General features: G+C 39.4%; 1 protein-coding gene across 3 annotated transcripts in view; it reads right to left on the bottom strand.

Moving 5' to 3' along the window:
* Window positions 1-25,242, bottom strand: part of LOC121860708 (CD109 antigen-like) — a 126,776-nt gene that overhangs the window by 59,059 nt on the left and 42,475 nt on the right. For all 3 annotated transcript variants that reach the window (XM_042358009.1, XM_042358010.1, XM_042358011.1), the window contains exons 3-5: window positions 7,254-7,434; window positions 5,611-5,770; window positions 4,377-4,447 (exon numbers count right to left, since the gene is read on the bottom strand). In XM_042358009.1, coding sequence (XP_042213943.1) covers window positions 4,377-4,447; window positions 5,611-5,770; window positions 7,254-7,434 — 412 coding nt within the window. The remainder of the gene's footprint in view (window positions 1-4,376; window positions 4,448-5,610; window positions 5,771-7,253; window positions 7,435-25,242) is intronic.

The raw sequence follows: 25,242 nt of genomic DNA, 5'->3' as shown, positions 1-25,242 counted from the left end.
AGTGTCAACAGACGTTATACCTATCTGAAAGTTAGTGTGGGTAGCCTTGTAATAATTTTCACCGTTCTGTACGTAAACACATTTGCCACGTAACTTTGCACCACTCCAGTGATCATCTGTCCAATGAAACTAAAAAAAAATATAAAACAATCCGATAAACTATCTGTATCTTACATAATGTCCCCCATAATCAATTAAGATGACATGTTCACTGTTCAGTCTCCTGGTTTCCCTCTTCTCACATAACACAGCTTATTAGGCCACAGTTACATGGTCTTCCTTTGCCAATACCATGAAATGACGAAATAAAATTAAACTCGCTTGAAAGACCCGATGAAATCATTTGGTAAAGTTTTTGTTGACTTCTTTAATATGAATTGACACAATGTGGATAACTAAGAGACTGAGGCAGGAAAATACTCTAACAGTGAGAATTGGTGTGTATGGTGGACAGCAGAAGTACTCAGAGGTGGGCTAATTTCTAAGGTTTTAATGACAAATGTACAGGACTTAAAAACGCTAATCTGAGCAAATAAATTAGAGAGAGACATTACCGACCGCCCAACCGGCTAATGAACTTATCAATGGCGAAGAGGATGAAAGTAAAAGTATACCAAAGATCTTTTCTACATGAATTTCTTTTTCACAAGTTGAGTCCTGTATAATATAAGTATAACTATATTTATCAACTGAAAAAGAGCATGACTTTGATGACGAAGGAAAACACAATCCTTTATAATGAAAAAAATAATAAATCCTCATGAGACACATGCAAGATTAGAGATAGTATTCCAGTTCACTTCACATTAAAGTGGGACTCGGTGAGGCGGTCCGATGGCTCGGGTCCACTAAGAATTGAAACCAAGCGATGCAAAACATTTACTTGGGCCGCCGACAAACCATGTGTAAAATTATCCACCAATTCGTATTTGTAAAAAGTGCGGGTTTCCTGTCGGGTAATAATATCCTTCAGCTAAAATAGTTCCAGAGCTGTTATTAAAAGTGAGGAAGAGGTTATAAAGTCGAGGGATGAGCTGATGGGAAAGAAAGGACGCGAGACAAGGTGGGCCACTGTACACGTGTGTCTAGAGTCTGAGGGAGAAAGGGGTTGAAAGAAAATGGGAAAAGTACAGAGAATGGTGAAATAATGTAAATAAAGAGAAAACGAGGAATTTGTAGGCTGGAAGACTGAGATATTGCAACATACAGTAAACAGAAGTTGGGAATGTATTTTTATAGGTAATTGCACGAAATGATTTCAGGAAACACCATAACATTAAATTATGGACTTGTGTATTACTAACCTCGTTACGTGCTTAAAGACCTTAGTTGTTGAAGCTCAGTAATAACACAATAACACCCAAATCAGATTATAATACGTTTATCTACAAAAAATATTAATCAAAAGATATAGTTTAGCAAAAGAAAAAAAACCTTAAGGAATTATTTAACAAACCAAGTTATTGACCCTGGGAAAGTTCCCGCCCAAGGATAACAAGAGAGGATCCCGCTCATGATCATGCAGGAAGCCTCGTGGCAGTTACGTTCTCCCCTATAACCTCTTAGCCAACCGGGTAACAGCAAAGGCACTGGTGGTGGTGGTGACTGATTATGAGAACAAACGGACTGACACTGTTCACAAGAATAACAACAGTGAAACAAAAATCAAGAATAGTATAACGACTGCAGGTATCGCACCAAAATAAAAACAACGACATTAACAGACAGAGCGTTCAACTTCCGGTATAGTGCATTACTTGACTACTAGTTAGACAAGGACAAGGTTACACAACATACCAAGGACAAGGTTACACAACATACCAAGGACAAGGTTACACAACATACAGTATATACAGTAAACGTTTCAGATGATTCGAAACTTTTTTTTTAACTGATGCAATTTGTAAGAAAATAACGAGACTTACTTATGAAAATATGCCCTTTTAGTGGGCCGAGTCTTTGTTAAACAGGTGAAGGGTCATTTGCGAATTTTGTCTATACATCCGTCACACATTTTCCATTCCTATACTGTAGCTAAATGGCAAGTAAACACTGGAAAGCAGCAGGCCAATACACATGGCTGATACAGACCCAGACAATTTATATCTACTGTATATAAATTGCACTGTTTCTTAACCAAATGAAATTTAACTTTGGCTCTGACTTGACAAAATCATCAAAATCCAAAATAAAAACAATTCAATATAGTAGACAAATAAGAAATAATAAAAGCTCACCTAAATTCATTCATTCTTACCAAGACTCGAGTGAGACAGTAACTTGACTCTCACATTTTCTCCAGCCTAATAAAAAGTTGTATCTGGTCACCACATGAATCGATATTTATAGATAAGCCTGAGGGTTTGCCGACATTAATACAAGTGGATTAAATTAAAATATACGAGCTGTAAACTTGCTTCATGTTGGTGTAATAAACGTTAGGACAGATTTAGTATTTCTTTGTGTTAATCTTCAGCCTGTATATTTATTTATTGATTCACAACAATTGAATTCTGATGACAAGAATCTCACGGCGAACTTTGCGATCGGTGTATTTTGACTCCAAGAAAAATGTGATTATATATTTATCATAGTATAAGCGAACACCTAACAGTTGTGGCCTACAGACGTACAAAAAGGTGTTTACCATTGATAACACAACAATATTGGGGTATTAAGTGATTCAGAGATAAGTTTTGAATTTATGAATATATTGACTGAGTTTCCTAGGCGTAAAAATACCAGATGAACGACTAAGATAAACAAGTTCAAATCACAGTATTTTTTGCAACACCAGGCTACTGATGTTCCGATCATGCACGAACGATTTCTCCATCAATATATAACCTGGAAATAATAAGAAATGTGTTCAAAATAAAATTAACTGCTAATAAATCTTTGACGCACTAAGGATCTTGATGATAGAGATGAAGGTCTGACACAACCGTCATAACATTCGTAAAATTAGCTAAATGTACCGAAAACTAAACTAAGATTTCAACTTGTATATTTTGGGTACTAGCAGTTCTTATGCCCGACAATTTCAAAACAATTCTGGGTTCATTGTGGACTGCTACGGGTTTCTGTCATTTTCGAGCTGACCATTAGTAGGTCACTTCAGTCAGGTGCTTCACTTCTGTAAGGTCAATTACCACGTCAGTAGTTCCTACACTGTGATTAGAGTTAAAGTAATAACACCGTCTTGATTATTATGGTTGTGGGTAATAGTTACAAACACGGGAAATGTAATACCCCTATGTACAAAGTGTTTCTCTAAAATCTAAATTATCACCATTGGTCAGCGTAAATACTAAGCGTGGCCATGATGATGGTAGCGTATATTTTTCTCTCTCCTAAAAATGACATATTCTTGGTCAACCAGTTTTTGAGACTTGGCTCTTCTAAGATAAAAACAAACCTCTCGTACGTCTACGGGAAAGGGTCGCGGAAAGGGGACGTGATTGCTGCCCGTATCATCATTGGGTATGACTTTGCTTGGGAGATTGGTATCCCCGCATCCCCTGTGCAACGCTCTTGTGCATTATGCAGAAGACCCGACAGCAGCACCCTTATCCACTACCTCCTAAGATGTTCCCACACACAACGCTTCCGTGATGCCTGCTGGACCACCACTCCACGACCCCCTGACGGAGACACGATGATCCTCCCCATACTGGCCAGATATTTTGTAAATAATATTGATTATGTGTTAAAGGAATATCCTTCCTTCCTTAGGCTTTAGTAAGCCCCTTTATAATATTTATACTGTATATTCTTGTCACACTTGCCAGATGCTTCTGGTGTCATTGTACAGGGGTACCTAGTGACAGCACTAGGATCCCGCTTCCTCTATCAAGGAATAAACAATTGAAATTGAAATGATAAAAACAAAATGCTCCACGCGATTCACTTCATTATCCTTTCTCGTACATACTTTGCGAACTAATGTATTTCATCGCTATTTTTTCTTCATGATACAGTACTACATTTCTCTCGTACTACAAATGCTACTTTTTATACTACAACAAACACTGATCTCTACAGTTTTCTTGACGCCGCTCCCCAGAAAATCAATAAACTAGTAAACACAGACTGAACACCACAGTTACAAGCATCGTACCAAGTGGCAGATTTTTTTGATCATCATTTGTCTCAAGACCAGGAGAACATGACCACAAAAACACCAAGGTAATTGAATCTTCACTTCCAGTTTGTGTTGAAGTTTGTACTCTCGTCTTTATTGTACTGGAATTTCAAAGGTTCGTTGGTTAAATGCTACCCAACTTGGAGACGTCAGAATACATCAAACGGGTTCTCTTCAGTGCGTGTGATCAATATACCACACACGCAAATTATAAGGTTCTAACAGTACTTACTAGGATGTAGGCGTCGACGGGCTCATCATAAGGCTTGAGTTCTGTGGTGAGGAGGATCACCCGCGCGCTAACTGTGGGGTGAGGAGGTGAAGATTGTGAGTTACTGATCCCACTGATTTGGAGGACACACACACTACTTTTGAAACAGCACACATAAAACATAATTTCTAAAATGTTCAGGAGACCTTCACCTAACCTAACCTAATATAGTTACACCTCTATTTGGGTTTACCTTTTGTTATAATATAGATTCATTCCTCTGCTTTCGTCCTCAGAGCACCCTGTCTTCAACCCCACAAAGCGTGTTACAGCCTAGTGTGCTGACCCATAATATCCGGTCAGGGAGGCAGGGATCACCACACCTTCTAACCACTCCGCCTTTACTTCACTCCCTGTTATTTTCCTCCCACTCTTGTATAACCTGGAGTAACATGGTTATTGAACTACCTTCTCTCACCGGGTACAATTTTGTGTTTACTTTTACCTGTAATGTTCTATTCACTTTTTGTTTTGTTTTAATTGGGGAGTTGTTTCTTCTTCTTCATCCATATATCCGTAATTACTGTAGTTTACCTGTGTTCTCGTGTTTTGCAGTGACCACCTTAGTTTGTCTTCACTCACCTCCCAGCTGGTTATATCTATTGCTGCTCTTTATTGGACTATTCACAGGATTTCTTCATGTTTATTTTGTTTCTTACATGAATTACTCGAGTCATACATACATACATACGTACAAATGGATGGTTTTCAATAGTATATTTAAGGAATCAGTGTCTACAAGTAATACATAGGTATATTTCAGTGACCTACTATACAGAGTCAGTTGTTTAATATTAGCACATACAGTAGAGCTCATCTATGATAGACCTTTGACAGTGGCTCATGTTGTTTCTCTTATTACATCTGTGTTTATGTTACCTTTTACCCACCGCCACCAACATGTTTGTCTGTTAGGCATGTTAAATCATTCCTTCTCTCCACAATCCATTTTTCCCGTTATATTCAACATTTATCTATTTTCGCACAATTCACCATCTTTCCCCTGCCTACTTTTTATTTAACATGTTCTATATTTTAATAATTTTTCCTTTTTATCGTCCTTTCCACTTCCCCCTTGTGTATGTTTTTCCTTTTGTTTATATTACGTTTCCTATTTAGTTTCTTCTAATTTGTCTCTAAACGTGCATTATCACTTATGGCATTTGAACTCTCTATGTTCCACCCTGGTACTGACCGAGCTGGCCGCCGGTGAAGCAGGGCCTGGAGAGGTGCATGAGGATGGTAAGGAAGGTGGGCGTCACTAGCACCTGGGTGGAGTTACGGAAGACCAAGGAGTAGCCACGACGACCCTCCACCAATAGCGTAAAGGCTCTGTCCTCTGCAATTTTAGGAACCTGTAAGCAGAGAAGAAAGATCACTGACAAGGAGAGTACCATAATTCTCCACCAATAGGAGTGAAGGATTTATGTAAAGAAAGAATAATGAGGGCCAATGATATGAAGGTACCGCATTCCTACATAAATTTAGTAATGAAAGGATCTCAAATTTCCAGAATGAGAGTTTTGTAGGTTAACCGAGAGTGAAAGACCAACGGCATAAAATAAATATCAGCCTCAATTAACATGAGACAAGATTCTGTATCTCACCTGACGACCATTTTGAGGAAAAATGTCCGCCAATCGCCATCTTAGATATGATGCAGGAGTCCAGTATACTTCTGCCAAATTCATATTGTAGATAACACAATGAGTCACCAAGGTAAGGTTATAATGAATGATAAAGCCCAGAGCCTTTTTTCTTGTACCATCGCTCGGCCCAAACTCTTGCTGATCAAGTAGTCTCAAAGAAGATTACATATTTACTGTAGCTATACAGTTACATACTTTTGTAAACAATTATATACTCCTGTTGCACAAGTAATTGTAAGAATGTCAAAATTGTAAAGTATTAGTAATGCTGTACCCAAAGTATAGGAAATGTAAATGCTAGCTACCACATTATTAGCAATGTGTATACAGTACATCACACCACTCAGGAAGAAGGGATCTGATTGCCTTCTTTATGCCCCTCACTGCTTCCCTGACTCACCCTTCGTCTCCCTTCCTGGTACGTGATGTGCACACAAAGCAAGATGATCCAACAAGAGGTCAGGAGATGCCAAGAAATTATATCTAATAGTCAAAATGTAATGCTACTTAGTTGGTCGTAGAAGTAAATACAATACGTAGTCAACAAAACTGACGATATACTAATAGTAGTAGTAAAGGGTGGAAATGAAACTTAAATTATTTACTTCCGTTAGAAATAAAGGAAACTGAAGTGTAACTTAAACAGTGAAGGAGAATGAGAGACCTGGAGGGGGGGGGCTTCAGTCATGGTGATTATTATGTACAGTCGGTGTCAAAAGTCTTGAACACTTGTCAGTATTTGGCGTGTAAGTACCCGAAGATCTTAGGTATTAAGGGGAGTTTTATCCCATTTTGTTGTTCAGGCATAATATGTGATGACAAGTAGTGTTATTAGTATATCCCAATCATATATGTATAACTCAGAAGTAGATGCCGGATATTGCTAAGAGTTCAAGACTTTTGACCCCGACTGTACATTACCAATAGTGTAAAATTTAACATTTCCATTTAAGGAAGGAGAAAGAATGCTGACAGACAGGTGACTTTATTCTCTAAGGTCACGTACAAATTAGCATTGTGTAGGACATGATGAAGAAAAGAAACAAAGGCCTAAGAAGATCCCAACCATTAATAATATTACGGTATAATTCTCAGACCAAGTGAAGATTCTCATCCATAAGGAGTTTCTCCGTCAGGCACTAGAGAGTACGCGGTTACACGACCCTGAAGATGAAAGGATGCCACCCACCTTTATGAGGAGGTCTTGGGTGTCCCCGGGGGAGATGGTGGCACGGGCAGTGTTGAAGCTGGATCTGTGGGAGGACATGTGGGCGGTGACGTCGACGGGGGTGGACCCAGACAGGATGCTTACCGCTAGTCGATACACTGTAGAGGGCCGAGCAAGTCGTGGCGCCGCGATTATGTAGCTCCTGCAGGGAAGAAAGACAATGGTAATTACGGGAATGGAAAGGTAATAAGTGTTTCTATTACTAAAAGAAATAGTTATTAGTTTGTCTCTAAATGGTGGCACCTGACTGACTCGCGAAAGACACAACAACGACGTAGAAAGTGTCCTGAGAAGTTCAACCAAAACTACACTCAGTTCCGAACGAGAGAGAGAGAGAGAGAGAGAGAGAGAGAGAGACAGAGAGAAGGTTAAATAGTCCTTAACTCTTCAATAAAAGTAACACATATAAAGTCTCCTCCAATTATTCCAAACCTTGGACATTATCGTTCAGTCCTTCAAATATTCATACCCTTGGACAACGCTAGACACGCCTGCATACCAACATCCGTCTCACCCACCCACTCCACCACTCTGTCCTTCCACTTCACTTCATTGTTGTTCTCCTCCTCTCCTTCACCCTGGGACACACATACACACACACACACCTTCTTAGTTCACCCAAAAAAGTCATCTTTCACTGTTATTAGTTATAATTTTCTTAAACTGATAAATGTTGGATTTTCGTAATCATAGTTATTTAATTTCATATGTAGTATTTGTCTTCATCATGCAAAGAAAAGTTTGTTGTATTTACACCTGAATGACAAGCAAGGTACAACAGCTTGGGGCAACAGAAGAAAAGGAATTCAAGGACAGGTGACACTAAGGGCAAACACCAGCTGCCGAATACTGGCCTTTACTAACTGGTAGTTTCTAGCAACAACTGGTCACTGAAGACAACTGTACGTGATACAGAGGCCAGATGGTCATTAGGAAGCGTTCATACGGTGTTGATCTAAGTCAGTATCTCAAGCGTTCCTGCCACCAATGATGATTCCACACAAACCATAATACTGAAACATGTGATTCAGACGATACAGAGAGCTAAAGACCGGTAGCTGATTAAGACAGGTAGTTGCTTAAGACAGGTAGCTGCTTAGGACAGGTAACTGATTAAGACAGGTAGCTGCTTAGGACAGGTAACTGATTAAGACAGGTAGCTGCTTAAGACAGGTAACTACTGTAATCATGTCGTCACTGTAGACAGATGGCCGCTACAGGCAAGCCGTCGTTACAGGCACATCGTCACATGAGATAAGTAGCCGTATACACAGTTAAGCACGTGGTGTAGATCAGTGCTACTCAAAGTGTGGTCCGCGGACCGGTGCCGGTCCGTGAGCCATCGTCTGCCGGTACGCGGAGTTTTCAGAAAAGAAAGAAACGATAGTCACGTTCCACACCACGTGACACTGCCGGGACATCTGACTCGGTCTTTTTTTTTTTTACATTTTCATTGTAGTTTTTATATTTATTATGGCTATATTTTTCATTTACTAACTCATGTTAAAAGTCATTGCTATGCAACTAACGAATGCGATATAATGAACAGCAAAACAGCGAACTGAAATACGTATAACAACACCTTCATGATGATGTGGCGTTTGACTCTGTGGGAACCACACCTGGGGATATCAATAGGGCGCATCACCTTGTGTTGCCAGAATTGCCACGTTTCTCGGCCACCAGTTACGCCATATCCACCCAAAACATAAATCTTTTTATTTTAAGTATGGTAGTTATTTAATTTCGGATAAAATAAATGTATGCATCCCATTAAAAGAAATGGCCGATTTTTTACTATGCGTGCCAGCCGTGAAGGGTGTCACACAGCTGGCAACCCTGCTATTCCACACGTGTGGATCAGCAGTCTGTGATGTCAGGTCACAGGTCAGTGGTTAGTTACCATCAAGAAGTGGAACAGAGAGCATCATACGGGTATCTGCGTGTTTGTCATTTGGGACCCCATCCCAACCCACTGATCTGAAAATGTAAGTACTAATAATCTTAAAGGCCGGTTCACACTATTCCTGTGTAAATTTGAAAAACAAAAAATTATTGTGGACCGGTCTTAACATTCCAATTTTTATCCTGTTTGTAATATAATTTTATGTTATAATAACCTCCTTATCCTAATCAGGCAGTTCTGATGGTGTATGTGCGCTTTGAACATGAGGGTGATCTTAAAGAAGAGTTTTTTTCTCTGCTTCACTACCAACAAAAACAACTAGTTCTGAAGTGTTCAAGACTGTGAACGACAACATCGTTAACAAATGTGGGTTGGATTTCAAGTTTTGTGTAGGCGTATGTACTGATGGTGCTGCCTCAATGATAGGACGGCATTCGGGAGTGGTTACCCAGATCAAGGCGCTTGCCCCAGAATGCAAGTCAACACACTGCTTCCTTCACCGAGAAAATCTTGCAACAAAAAAAATGTCAATAGAACTAAATAGTGTGCTCAGCGAGGTTGTAAAAATTGTGAATCATGTAAAAGCAAATGCTTTAAATTCGAGACTATTCACTGCATTATGTGATGATATGAGAGCTGATCATAAACTGCTCCTATTGCATGCCGATGTACGTTGGTTATCGAGGGGAAAAGTTCTGTCAAGAGTGTGAGAGCTACGAAACGAACTTGCCGAGTTTCTTCAGGACAAAAAACCAAATTGGTCACAATTGTTCCGAGAAGTGGATTGGCTAGCCAAGCTGGCTTATTTGGCTGATATCTTTGCCATCTTTAATGATCTCAACACCTCCATGCAGGGAAGGATGGCATCGTGTTTTACAATGGCAGACAAGATCGACGGGCAAAAACGGAAGCTAGAAGCATGGAAGAGTCGAGTGTCAAGAGATTGTTATGACATGTTTCACCAATTGGCAACAGTCATAGTCGAAGCAGGCGAAGACCTTAATGTTGTGTCTCTGCAAAATGTCATCAAAGAACACTTGAATAATTTGGCAAATCGTTTTAAGCATTATTTTCCAGCAGAAGAAGATCCACGGAAAGGGACTGGATGGATCCGAAATCCGTTTATGCCACTGAGAGATGACTTTTTCTTAAGTGTCACTATGGAGGATAAGTTGTTGGAGCTGGCTGCTGACGAAGGATTGAAGATGAGTTTCGAAACTTCAACATCACTTGCATCTTTTTGGATAAAAGTGAAAGCAGAATATCCTGAGCTTAGTGAAATTGCTCTGAAAACTCTTCTCCCCTTTCCTTCAACCTACCTCTGCGAGACTGGCTTCTCAACAATGAGTGTCATTAAGACAAAATACAGGAATTGTAAGGATGTTCATTCTCCATTGCGCGTGGCACTGTCCTCAATTGAACCACGATTGGATAAGCTGACAAAGAAGAAGCAGGCTCACTCTTCACATTAGTAAAGGTTAAGGTTTTGACATGAATATTATTGTGTTAATTGTGTTATTGTGTTAATTGTTATTACTGTGTTAAGTTGTTTACAAAATCAATATAAAATAAAAATGTGTCAACTTTTATATTCATTATATTTTTCCTGTATAAAATAATATTACTACGAATGTTCAAATAATATTTTCTCTGATCGTAAACAATTAATTGTATGGCACAAATATGGTACTGGTCCCTGGCACACTGGGAAGACTTGTTACGTCAATGATGATTGGCCTTAGAATGAATAAGACATCATGTCTTCATGTTTAGTACAGATAGTCTCAAAATGCCCCTGAAATAGGACATATCTCAAAAGATTTTCCTGGGGGGGCCTATAGGCCCGGGATTGGCTCGCTTCGCTCGCCGGTCCGTGGCACATTGAAAAAAAACCATGCCGGTCCGCCACATCAGATAGTTTGAGAAGCGCTGGTGTAGATGACCTGCATGGTGGTCGTTACTGACAGGTGGCTACTAATAAGTTGCTTAATACAAAAAGTAATAGAGAACTGGCCAGACCAAACGGGTGTAAGTTCATTCAAGCGGCAATTTTGGTAACCAATCGGTGTAAACAGGTGTACGATACACAAAAAATAAATAATTGAACGTTATAGAAAAAGAGACCACTCATAAGACACCGCGGTAGGTAGGTAGGTCAACATGAACACTGTACACAAGCTCCAGTAACAGATCTTACTCATCGGCATACGAAAACATTGCGTCAAGCCCGGTTTATACCTCTAATTATTTGTAGAAACTTTAATCTTCAGAGAAAACTTCCAGAGTACACACAAGTGGTCGTGAGGCTGTGTTGTAGGCAGTAAACGATAAGGCAAAACACTTATCACTCAATAATGATGTGCGAAAGCCAAATCACATGTCACATAGTTGGTATAAATTATTATTATTATTTTTTAATTATGTACAAGAGTGCAGGACATAAAGTATGTACAGTATTTCAACGCACTGAAAAACCTACGGTGTATCTAACATTAAAATTCTAATATATATTTTTCCCTCGTACAACTGACATTACTAGCCTAACACGCCGCGAGGTCAAGTGTTTTTATAGATCTAGGTCATATTCCTCGTTAAGATTGAATTCCAATAACATGTTATTTTATAGTTAATATTTTTGTTCTTCTGTGGAACAGATATCATTAACACCTCTGGGTACATATTATACCTGAGTTTGGCAACACATGATGTACTCGTGCTAGAGACGAGTGCCAGAGAGACGAGTATTACCAGTTTTGTCAGAAGTAGCCATATTTTCCCTGACAGTTTCCCCCTGGTAAATATCAACACAAATCTTCAATATATTTTTCCCTTAACTGTAACTGACCTTGAGGGAAGTGTCAAGAGTAAGTGTGAACAGCATACTGAGACAGGTGACCAAGAAACTCAAGAATATTCCCAGTGTATGTTCAGAGGATTAATCATGGGAATGTATTGAACACTAATGAACATTGAGGTCACATATATAACAACTTCTTGTATCTACTGTTGGCTGTTGTTACTTCCTGTGTCCTATTGTGAATGTTTTTCACAACGTGTGATCTCATAAGGACTATCTGTCAGTCTGTTAACATAATGGCAAAATGTCAGAGTTTAGACAATAACAATTGTTTATAGTCACATTTATATCTGTCTAGATATAAGGAAGATATATAGTGTGTGTTAGAGTGTGTGTGTGTGTGTGTAATAATAATAATAATAATAATTAACGGTTTATTGAAAGAGCATGGCAGCCGGAAGGCTGACAATATACAGTTACATAACTGGAAAAATCAATCAAAAGTTTTTGAACACTTTTCACTCAGATACAAAATCTAACAACTTGAAAATTATCATAATTTTTGGGCATCAGTCCTCACAAAGTCAAAGGTTCTCACAAAATAATTAAATGCCATCACTATTTGTTACATATCTCACCATACAAGACAATATTTCACACGAATACAATCAATGTTCTTAATATCTACATAATGTATAAATAATCTAAGCTTGGATATTGTCACTTGTGAATCAACACAAATGTGAAGTGTTAGACCCGGTCATTAACGCCCCAGCAGCACTCCTCTCAAGATGTTCCCGCATAACAGAATCCTGACAACATTACACGAGGGAAATATACCCGTATTACTGAAGCTGCTTTACGTTTGAATATAAGGAAGTGAACAGTTCTCTATCACATAAACTATAGTGTACCGAGGAGTGGCAAGCATTAATGACCTTCCAAGGTTAGCTTGAACAGACTCGCTGCTGCCTCGCAACAGCCATTAACAAAATCTGTTGGTATTCAGCATGACGGTACCGCAAGGAGTCGAAATTCTATCAGCACACACAACAGATCATCACGACTCTTCTGCTTAGATTGAACTTATTTAGTGATACTGATAACAACAAATATAGACAATATGTTATATATCTCAAGGTCTGTTTCTAAACGAGACAAAACTGAGTAAACTTTTTACTATTTGCCAGGATTAATATTAACACGGGAGACAAGTTTGGATATAAAAGTCTTGTAAGCATTTCTACTTTGTTATTACTTTTGTAAACATTTTATATTATTTCGTCTTGATATATATTGTTTGTATATTCTATTAAAAGTGAAATTATTTCTGTGGTAAGAGTAAGTGGAAGATAACTTAACCTCACTTCAGTCTTGAGTAAAACTTGCGTACCCTTTCGCGCACAAGGTTACACGACACCGTGATTCAGCATGAGGTAAAAGTGTGTGTGTGTGTGTGTGTGTGTGTGTGTGTGTGTGTGTGTGTGTGCGTGTGCGTGCGTGTGTGTGTGTGTGTGTGTGTGTACAAAGAGGTAGTCGCAACACCACTCGCCGCTTCTTGTGCAAAACACTTTCCTCGCTGTGGCAAATTGAGGCAAAACTTTACTTCACAGTCTGTACTGCAGGGCGAGGTAACGTACGGTATCATGTCGGTGTGGAGAAAAATCAATGATCAGTATAGGGAACTGCTTTCGAAACGACTAGTGTAATAAACTAGTCTTTCTTTAAAACAACCTTTGCTAATGTGACAAATCTATAACCTATGGTGTGTGTTGTAAGCCAGGAAACACACTGTCACCTAACCATCTGTTGTAAGCTTGGAATAAACTGTACCAAGACCCTAAAGTTGTGTCTTAGGTCGTGGCCACTAACAACACGTTTTTATTCTACCAGTGTCAGACTATAACCATCATAATTATATCTTGGTTAATTTGATTCGTATATGAACTTTTTCTATATATCGAGTCGGTGTATGAAAATCGTAAGCACTTAATGATAATAATGATAATTAAATTTTCCTCTGTCATCCGCTTCTTGTTTTAGCAGGGAAGGACAAGCTATTTCTGTACACGTGTACAACCTAAAAGTAGTACAGAACACAACAAAGCACATTAATATATAATTTCTATTACCTGTAACTTAACATCGACAGAGCTAATTGAGAGTATTAACGAATAATTGGTTTTAAACACTTCCACCTTTACTAACACACACACACAACTACTCTGGGTTCGTTTTATTTCCCCCACAGCATCATAACACCCACTTGGCATTACTGAGACGGGACGGGACCTTTACCTCTCACGACCTCTGTTGGATTCCAGCCAGAGAGAGAGATCACAATAGTTCATGCTCCAATTACCAGGGCAACGAGCCAGTAATAATTTATTCAGACATTACACAGAATAATGTTTATACAGTGTGACCATGTAGTGGGGTACAGGTAGCAGAACACTGTATGCAATCCTGTATCTGTAGGTCTGTAGTCACCTGAGGACCCCCCAGAGAACGTGTTTATATTTTCGATGTCGATCAGTAATTCAGGAATTACAGTACACCTGATCATATTTCTGATCCACCAGCATGTACCTAAGATAACATTTAAATTAATCTCTACCATCAGTGGTTTTCACACATTATACAATTTACTTGGATTGATCATTGGTTGAGAAGGTTTTTAGCTATACAAAATCTTTCCTTTAGATTTTAGATGCTGACCCAACTTATCAAACTGAACCTTTAGGATCTACTTGGTGAATATAGCTTAACATGTACGTCAGTAGTTGAGTCATACTAACACGTTTAGGTCAAGACTTCACTAACCTGTAAGTGACTTCCAAGTAAAGGTCACGTACGGATCATGTTGTCTTAAATATAGTAATTATCTACATATATGACACATGAATGCCCTAGTTACTGGCATAATAGAATCAATAGTATTTGCTAACAATTATGTATACTGTATTTGGACTCATAACCGAAGGGTTCACTGTTGGGTGGCGCTGACGTTGTTACCTTGCATGTTACGACCATTCTGTTACTTCGAACTATTGTAACAAACAACTTGTATCTCTCACAGGTAATAACTAACACGAGGCTACCATCAGCTGGCCTAAGGAGTGGGTTCTACACATGCAAGCTAAGCCCAACCCCTTTTAGAGAGAGAAAAAAAATACCCCAAGGTCTTGTTTATGAATGGTGATTACATGTTAGGTTTGGCCAGCCAAGGAGAACATCATAACCGAGGTTGTATTATCAGACTGTGAGGAAAGACTAACAAAGAAGCTGATAAGTATAGATAAAAATGTATGTTATCTTTTCTCGATGCTGATATGACGTATTAGCTTCTATTAGCACCGCGATACTTAGATCTTCTTTAACGAATGATAAAATGTGTAGTGTTTATAGATTATGTAAACATGAGATAAGAGAAATAATCGTCTTGTAAACAGTACAATATTTTAAAACATGTTCAAATGAATGCTGTGTGTGTAATTACAGTATAAGATTTGTATATAGTGGCTTCCTGGGTTATTTTTATTTACTTATTAAACATTGCTGACCAGAATTTAATGAGTAAACGGTTTTTTCCACTAAAAAAATAATAAACGTTCTCTTTACTCCGATGTTTTTATCAACTGGGTAAATCAACACGATTTTAAGCTGTGTTTATTGAGCAATTTAAACCTAGTGACTAGGATGTGTTTATTTAATGAGGAATATAGCAGTCACGCGAGGTTGGGTATAATCAAAGGAACTGTCAGGCAATGTTAACTTATTAAACTGACTTGGCCACCTACTGTTGTCACTTGTGTAGTTTTGACATGACTGATCACACTGCAGTACTCTCACAGGAGGTGTATTACACGGCTATTAAACTGCGACGCGGAAATACGGACCAGATTGAAAAAAAAAAAAATTCGAGGTAAGTCAGTTTTTCATCAACTGCGAAAATTATGTGACTCAGGCTTGTCACTCGTCACTCTCATGGTCTATTGCTCTAGGCAGGGCATAACACACCCTGGCATTACTGAGTGCACGAGATATTGTACTGTATTGTATTGTATTCCTGTAAAGTATATTCAATTTCAGATTTGATTCAAGATAAAACAGAGTTTTTTGGATGATATGTAATTTGACCAAAACCACACTGTGGAAATAAGAGTACTGTCACCGTGAACATATATACAGACACAGATACACACGTACATTATTCTATACCAGGGTGTGTTCGGTGGGGTGAGGAGTTTTATAATCCCACTGCCAAACGACGGTCGAGATGACGAAGATACGACAATAACGGGTGACAGAGGGGAGTAGCGAGTTATAGAGGGGAGTAACGAGTGATAGAGGGGAGTAACGAGTGCTAGAGGGGAGTAACGAGTGATAGAGGGGAGTAACGAGTGATAGAGAGGAGTAACGAGTGATAGAGGGGAGTAACGAGTGACAGAGAGGAGTAACGAGTTTATTCCTGAATGCCGTAGTGTGGAGGACCTGATTATAGCGTTATAAAACACCTATAATTGGTCCTACTTGCATCATCATTGCGACACTGGACAAAATGACACACAGATTCACCTCAATGAGCGTCATATCAGGGGGTTCAAAGGTGACATGGTACTGTGTGTGTGTGTGTGTGTGTGTGTGTGTGTCTAACATCAATAGTAGGCAAATTACTGGAAGCAATCATTTCAAATTCTATTCGAAATCACCTGGAGAAGCACCGATTGATCAATGATTCCCAGCATGGCTTCACAAGCGGGCGTTCATGTCTAACTAATCTATTAACATTCTTTTCACCAGTTTTCGAATCGGTGGACGAGGGGCACAATTATGATGTGGTATATCTCGACTTTAGCAAAGCCTTCGACAGAGTCCCCCACGAAAGACTAATTAGAAAGGTAGAAGCACATGGCATCAAAGGTAATATCCTTAAATGGATTAGGGCTTGGTTACAGGACAGGAAACAGCGAGTGAGCATTAACGGCACTAAATCCCATTGGAGCAACGTTACTAGTGGAGTTCCCCCAAGGCTCAGTACTTGGACCATTATTATTTATTATATACATAAACGACAAACTGTAGATATCGGCATAGACAGTAACATAAGTAAATTTGCTGATGACATTAAAATAGGACGTGTTATTAAATCTGACGAGGACTCCGCAAAACTACAGGAAGATCTAAAAAAAATTTTCGAATGATCTGAAAAATGGCAGATGAAATTTAACGTGGACAAATGTAAAGTGCTCAGTATAGGAGATGTAAGCAGGGAAACCAGTTACCAGATGAACAACGATGCCATTGAGAAATCCGACTGCAAGAGAGATTTAAGAGTAATGATAAGTAGGAACCTTAAGCCAAATAAGCAATGTGTTTTTGCTCGTAACAAGGCTAATAAAGTACTTGGGTTCATACAAAGGAGTGTTAGTTACAAGACTAGCGAGGTCATCCTAAAACTGTATTTTGCGCTTGTGAGACCACACCTGGATTACGCAGTTCAGTTCTGGTCACCGTATTACAGAATGGATATAGAATCCTTGGACAGAATTCAGAGGAGAATGACAAGACTAATCCCGGGCATTAGGAACCTTGAGTATAGAGACAGGTTAAAGCATGTTAATTTGCACTCCCTCGAGAGACGTAGAGCGAGGGGCGACCTGATAGAGGTGTATAAATGGAAGTCAGGGCTAAACAAAGGTGACATTGCAAAGGTACTCAAACTATCCAAACAGGAGCGAACTAGTAAAAATGGTTTTAAATTAGACAAATTTAGATTTAGGCGCGAAATAGGTAAACGCTGGTTTGGAAACAGAGTAGTGGATGAATGGAACAAGTTACCAAATATCATCATTAACTCGAATACGCTGGATAGCTTCAAACATAGGTTGGATGCTTATATGAGCAATAGGGGTTGGGTGTAAACGGGACTGCCCAGTATGGGCCAATAGGCCCGCTGCAGTTTCCACCATTCTTATGTTCTTGTGTGTGTGTGTGTGTGTGTGCAAATAAACAGCCGGGCTAACCTTGATCATACAGCCACTAAACCTCTCACATTCAAATGTTCGAGGCCAAAAAGATTAGGATCATTAGACACAAGACATTATTATATAGAAGTCGACCAAGGAAAGTGCAGACATCATAAAAATCACTCACGCAGATAATAATAATAAATAAACCCGCAAAAGAAGACAAATTAAAGATGAGATCATAGAAAAAATTTAGGAGCACCTGAAGTGTGTGAGCCAAGCCAGGGGAGAATGAGAGGGTTGGGAAGGAAAGACACTCATGTGACTTCTCTTAGCATCTGTTCGGGTTCTCTCTGTGTAGTCCAGAACTCGCCCCGTTTTCCAGTCCACAGTTGCCCTACAGAGAGGATCATCCACAACTGTATGTCTAGAGTTCCCGTAGACAATATGTGTTTTTCCACAGTCTTTAGATGTTAACCTTGCCAGAAGCACACACGGGTTTCTTCTATCTCCAAGCGGGGAGAATTGTGGGTCGGGCGTTTATGACCCTGTGTAAAGTATACTAATCAACACTATCTACTACCCAGAAATGGAATAATTATATTCTGTTATTGTAAAAAATGTCTGCTTAAATCTTTATACATGTTATAAGTAAAATAATAATGGCAAACTGTCTGAGTGTAGGAATAAGAACAACGATGTTCTGAAAACATGGCCATTATTTGTTAAAACGAGGCGCGCGGAAACGGGTAAAGCGATGGTTGCAACACCTACCAAGCATCAGGGACACACAGATGTACTCCTTGACATCCCCTGGCACGGGTTGTTGCTGTTTTATGAGCTTCTGAAGGACATAACCACTTCTGATGTTGACAAGCGTTGTGGTCACCTCCAACTCCAGCTTTAAGGATCCCTAGTATAAATGTTATATAGTTTCGACTGGCAACCTGGCATGTCATAAATATTAATAAAAACAACTTTTTTTCATAAAATTCAATTTGTTATTATCCTTGTGTTAAAATAAGTTAAACGCAATTTATGCCTTTCGTGTAAATCAATCGCATTTAAACATACACGTTCTTTGCCTTAACCTTTACTATCATGAAAAGTAGGTCTTATTAGTCACATGGTACTGATATAACCAGTGCATTTCATTACTTAATACCTTTTAAAGTTTCATATCGTTAGTGGCTCTCACAAATATTCCAGCAATACAAAAATTCTACGAAAATTGCGTCCAGTTCTCGTAATGTTATTAATAGGACCTTGGTTGGCTTGTTTATGTTCTCAGAGTGTCTAGCAAGCCAAGGCTGGCTGGAGGGAAGGAGTGGGAAGACGTCATGCTTAAAGATGCATGGCTCAGGCCCCAACTTGGCTTACCACGGCGGCCACGGAGTTCTTACAGTAGTGGAAACTGTTGCTAAACCATACCATCTCTCACCCCAGGCTTCTCTATATAACACATAAGCGTTAACTAGGAAATATCAGAACTCTTAACCTGTCATCCCTAGTAACTTACCCTCACCATATATGACAAAATTACACCAACAAGCCACAGAAACAAGACAACATCAAGCAATATATTCAATTTATTCATTAAAATTCTAGAGGAAATTGTAACAGTTTCTGAGAGCACCAGAGACACGTATGGCCACTGGGCGTGGTGCACCAACAGGCCCCGGGGCCTCTGTACCACCACCAGTGAGGCGTGGTGGATGTGGGTTACACTTCATTTGTAGACATTACTGATATACAATACTGTACTATAGATATATATGCTGGCACACTGATCCTAAGAAGGTGATCACTGCAGACAAATGTGTATATGTGTGTGTGTGTGTGTGTGTGTTCATTATCAGGAGAGGCGTGAGAGCGTCGAGTGTACTAAGCTGGCACTGCATTCGGCCACCTCCACATTACCAAACTATATTTTAGTGAGTTGTAGGTGATGCGTTTCTTGGTCTGTGTATGTGAGTGTTTTATGATACATTAATAAGGTGATGTAGTTGTAGTGTTCACTTTAGAAGAATACCTTAGAGTGGCTCCAGAAGTCAGGTTAGTGTAATATGTATAATTTGGGACTATAATATACATCAGGGGTGGCCAACCTTTTGTGTGATGTGATCTACTTTTTCCACAGTTACCCTGACGCGATCTACCAGCCTAATATTTACCCATTGCCATAAAATACGCAGATTCGTAGAGAGAGAGAGAGAGAGAGAGAGAGTAAACAAATAATATTTTTCAATAATAGTTATGATATATTGTTAACAGGACAAAATCATAAACTTACTCTACTAATGAGATGGTTATCACTGCATGTTGTCTGCCAGCTTTGTGTAATTAGGACTGTAGGTGGTGACTGCTAGCCTCATGCAAGCATCCAGGTGTTCATCTGACATTGTTGATCGGTATTTGGATTTGATGTGTTTCATGTGTGAAAATGTTGACCCACAAAGGTAGGTTGATCCAAAAAATGCTGTGAGGTACATGGCACATTTTCTGACATTGAGATATTTTTCCTCACTGAGAAGGTTCCAGAAACTTCCTCCTGTTGCCCTGGATTTGATCTGAGTATCAATTTTAAGCTTCAGAAGCTCATTTTCGACTTCAGATATGTCCATGTTAAATACTGATGCCATTCTAGATGCAATATCTTCAACATTTGTGATTTTACCAAATGGAAAACACATATATGTTGCAACAGGTTCTATTGTTGCTATATCTTGAAACCGTCTGTCAAAATATGAGGCAAGGTTTTGCACCTGTTCAGTATATCGAGCACTGTCAAGCTGGTCACAGTTTTTTCCTTGGTTTTCTAGTTCAGACATCATATTTCTCAAGTTTCGTAGTTGATGTTGATGCAGCTGCGAAGACACTAGTTTTAGTTTCTGCTTGAAAGCAGCCACAGGACTAATCCTGTCAACTATAGTTTTATCTTTTCCATGCAGATCTAAGTTTAGTTTATTCAGCATAGCAGTCATGTCATCTAAAAAAGCTAAATCTAATAGCCACACTTCGTTGTGATCAAAAGGCCAATCTTTTGAGGCCAAAAAAGAAGTTAGGAAACCTATCATCACTCCTGCACAGGGCAATGAACCCACTGATTCGGCCAGCCATTTAGATACGAGCTTACTTACTGGAAACTGTGTACTATTAACAAAATCACTGAAAGTCTGAAATATGTCTTCATCCCGAGTTTTTCCTTTTAATGATAGAATTTTCGGCAGTTCCTCTTTGGTACTCATGTCTTTAAACACCAGTCTAATGAAAATGCATAATTGTGATGTATCGACCACATCAGTAGACTCATCAAATTGTAATGAAAAGAACACACACTCATGTATGTCTTTATTCAGTTGTTCACACAAATCCTCAGTCATAAATTCACAGCGCCTCATGACAGTGTTTCTTGATAACTGAACATCCTTAATAGAAGACAGCATTTCAGACTTATTTTTGAAGTCCTCAAACAACGAATATTCTGCTTCTAAAAAGGCCCGTATGAACGCGAACACTTCCTATCAGGTTCCGCCACACACAGCATGGCACAGTCGAAGTTTTTTTGTATGTATCGCTCTGATGTGTCCATAATGAAAATCTATTCCCAGAAAAAAATCTAAAAAATATAATATCCCAATGATTATGAGTAAAATTTGAAGAGGATTTTTGCATGGCAGCCTAAGAAGGATTGATCATTAAGTTTAACTTTGCCATGTGATCGACTAGAGAAGATCTTGCGATCGACCAGCCGATCGCGATCGACAGGTTAGCCACCCCTGATATACATTGAAGGTTAATATATACATAATTACATACGTACACCTGTCAAAACGCACTCACACACACACGAGCGCGCACACACACACACACACAGAGCAGATGTCCTTCAGCTCCAAGATTCTAATTAAATTCTAGATAAGGATGAGAGAAAGAAACAAGACTTACATAAAGGTCACTAACAAGGCTTCGACGACTGTAAGATTGAGACATACATGGACGGTGTTAACTGCAGTGGAAGACAGAAGTGGAGGTTGAGCTGGAGAAGAGGTGGACCAGAACTGGGATTGAAATAGTAATAGGTGATAGGAGTAGAAGAGGGAAGATGAGGTTAAGGTGGAAATTAAAATCAACAAGAATAGATTGATAAGGAGAATGGGGGAAGGGGTTAAGTTAATGGAACACATATTGGAGGGGAGGGTGGATGATGGGGCGGGGACCCAAAGTTGTGGATGATGATGAAAACAAGTGGTTGAGTTAAGTTTTTACTGCAGTTAAGAGATGAGAATGAAGGTCAGGAAGAGGGTGTGAGGCAGATCGTGAGACTAGCCTGGAAAGTTGAAAGTTTAAATTGATCCAGAGATTGATAAAAAGTTGAGAATGTTGAATTGATTGTCCTTACCCCGAGTTGATGATGGATTAATACAAGGTTAACATATTTATTTTGGATACGAATATAATATTTTTACGAATATTTACCATCATGACACGACCGCTGTACTATAATGACACGAATTTTACCCGACAATGAGAAGGGTGATGTAAAAATAGTATTTAGAGCATTCACCACTAGGAAATGAACACTGCACGAACACCGAGACTATTACACATCTACGGAACACTTATTCTGCAAGTAATGTAAAGTAACGTAACGCGCGCTGAGTCCAAAGAAGAGATGACACAGTAGATCTTGCTTGAGGAGAGTTTATGAGAGGACAAAGGTTCGGTAGGAGGCGGTGAAGGGGGACTTGGAGAATTGGAATATCTCGGAGTAGAATTAAAGGAAAAAAAATAAAATCATGGCTTTCTCAAGTTTCTCTCTCTCTCAGCAGTAAATTTAGCTATAGTAGGGTCGAGGTAACACGGTGAGGAAAGTATGAGTTGAAGAAATTCTCAAAGAAGTTTTTTTGTTCGGGATCAGAGACGTTTAAGATGAAGAGAAAATCAAGACCGCACATTTTCCTTGAATTTAAGTGCGCTGAACTTGACGAAGAACAGCCATGTGACGACTCCTAGCAGAAATAATGGCCGAATGGGAGTCAGAAGAAGAGAGATGAGTTCCATGGTCCGATACGCTCTAACTCTGACAGGACATGAGATGGTCGAACCAGAGTTTGAGAAGACAAGAAGACAAAGATTTAGAAGATGAGATGAAGGACTCTCCATCACAGCCAAGATGACGTCAACTATGAGGTCAACACACTGGGAGGCATTACTGCTCAAGGAAGATCACCCTCAGTGCTTCAGTCGCCATTTAAAGGGAGGGAGTGTATAGGTGGAGATGCCAAGTGAGAGGAAGAAGAACGAAGATTATGAACAGATGACCTCTAGAGAGACAAATAATGCATCTATACCGAATTAGAAAAAAAAAGATCGAGTAAATGTTGGTGACGATCAGGACCTAGAGTTGGGTGTTTGAGCCCCAAGCCCACTGAAATCCACCTCATAGTAGTGTTTCAGACGGTGAGGATGAAGCATTAGAACAACATGACCAGTGGTTAAGTATCTGGAGATCACCACATAGATTTAAAGGGACAGTAAGCATAAAAATAAAAGATTATAGAAGTTCCAGTCAAGTAACTTTGAGTCATATGGCATCGATGTTAAGTTAAGGTCCACGAGGTGAGTAACTGATGTATCACAGTGATGAAGGTTAGAGATGTGTTTGTACTGAGGGGAAGTATAGTCTCACACAGCAAGGTTCCAGAGAGGTGATGCTGCCCAAGAGAACGCGTAGACAGGTGACAGTTCACCGAAGGAGAGACTTCAATAAAGGTTGGGAGTGTTGAAGAAATGAAGTGAATTAGTCTAGTCTTATGAAGGATCCAGGAACTTGCTGAGCCTTTATTGCCTTCAGTAGAGTCGACCCTCTTAATGGCGGAGGAGTCAGTCCAGGTATAGCGCCCCTTACTGAAGAGAACACGGGGGCAGTTATTATAGAGAGAGAGAGAGTGTGGTTGTGTATGTGCTTGAGGGTTCAGGAAAGCTTAAGCATCATCCCAGCGCGTGCATGTTAAGGGAGTGTAAATGGAGGTGGTGATGGAAGAGCGATCCGGTGTCTGAGTGAATATTGCGAAGATCTGCAAACGTTAGTACAAGCAGATGGCACTGGGCCCTGTTGTGGGTCGGTGTCCTGTGCCTGGGTGGGCTGTTCCCCGTAAAAAAAATATATATTGGCAGCACTATATTGGCAGTATTATATTGGCACTACTATACACCACTGTATTGGCACCACTATACTGGCACCACTATACTGGCACCACTATACTGGCACCACTATTTTGTGAGGCATATTCAGCAGGCTAGTAGGGGTCCTCGAACATTACAACAACGCATATATTATTATTATTACAATTGTGAAATGTATATTGTTCCCGTGTAAAGCACCATTATAATGAAAATACTTCAGAAAAAAACAATTAACGTGTTGTACCTATGGAGTACGAATAATACATTTTTATCAACATCATCATTATTCAGACAGTATGACGGTATTCCATTTAATACCCAAACTCTATTTATACAATAACCTACTTTATTATTTAATCAGTTTAATCGGTTTCCTTATCCAAACGTTGTGTCTGAATGCATGTTTGGAGGGGGGGGGGGAGGTCAAGGATCCGGGTTCTCAGGGAGGTTCCATTAATTATCTATGTACGTCATCAAACAACATACACATTAAATCCATAACACAAACCTGACTTTTAATATAATATCAGAACTTATTGTCAGAGTTCTGGTACACATTCTCAGTCAGCTGGTGAGTGTATCTTGGTGCAGTAGTGAGCTGTATCTCACTAGCCTTAGCGACTGTACCAAAACAAACCCGGAAACGATACCCAATATTCATCTCTCTCTCTCTCTCTCTCTCTCTCTCTCTCTCTCTCTCTCTCTCTCTCTGTTTATCTATACCTCTATTTCAACGTGCGTGTGTTAGTCTATATTTTGCTATAATTACGTACATAGATAATAAGCATAATTATCTGCAGTGCCTTCAGGTGGATGAATTAATCAAGGTTCTTAGCATTTACAGGCATAATCACCAAAGTTGGAAGAATCATAGGTCGGAAGGGTGGATAAAAGGGGGTAGTATTATCACGGGGTCTTAGGATAGGGGGGGTATGATTATCACGCTATCTAGGGCTACTGAAGGCATAGTTCGAGATAAAAAAGAAAAGAAAATCCAGTTAATGTTCAATAAACTCGTGATGTCACCATTCCTATATAGATTGACTGTCATCTTTTATTCATTCACGCTAAGATGAGGACCTGATGCAA

This window comes from Homarus americanus, unplaced genomic scaffold (genome assembly GCF_018991925.1).
Source record: "Homarus americanus isolate GMGI-L3 unplaced genomic scaffold, GMGI_Hamer_2.0 scaffold23617, whole genome shotgun sequence".
Classification (NCBI taxonomy): Eukaryota; Metazoa; Arthropoda; class Malacostraca; order Decapoda; family Nephropidae; genus Homarus; species Homarus americanus.
The sequence above is the reverse complement of the archived record's forward strand: the minus strand, read 5'-3'. Positions and strand labels throughout refer to the sequence as shown.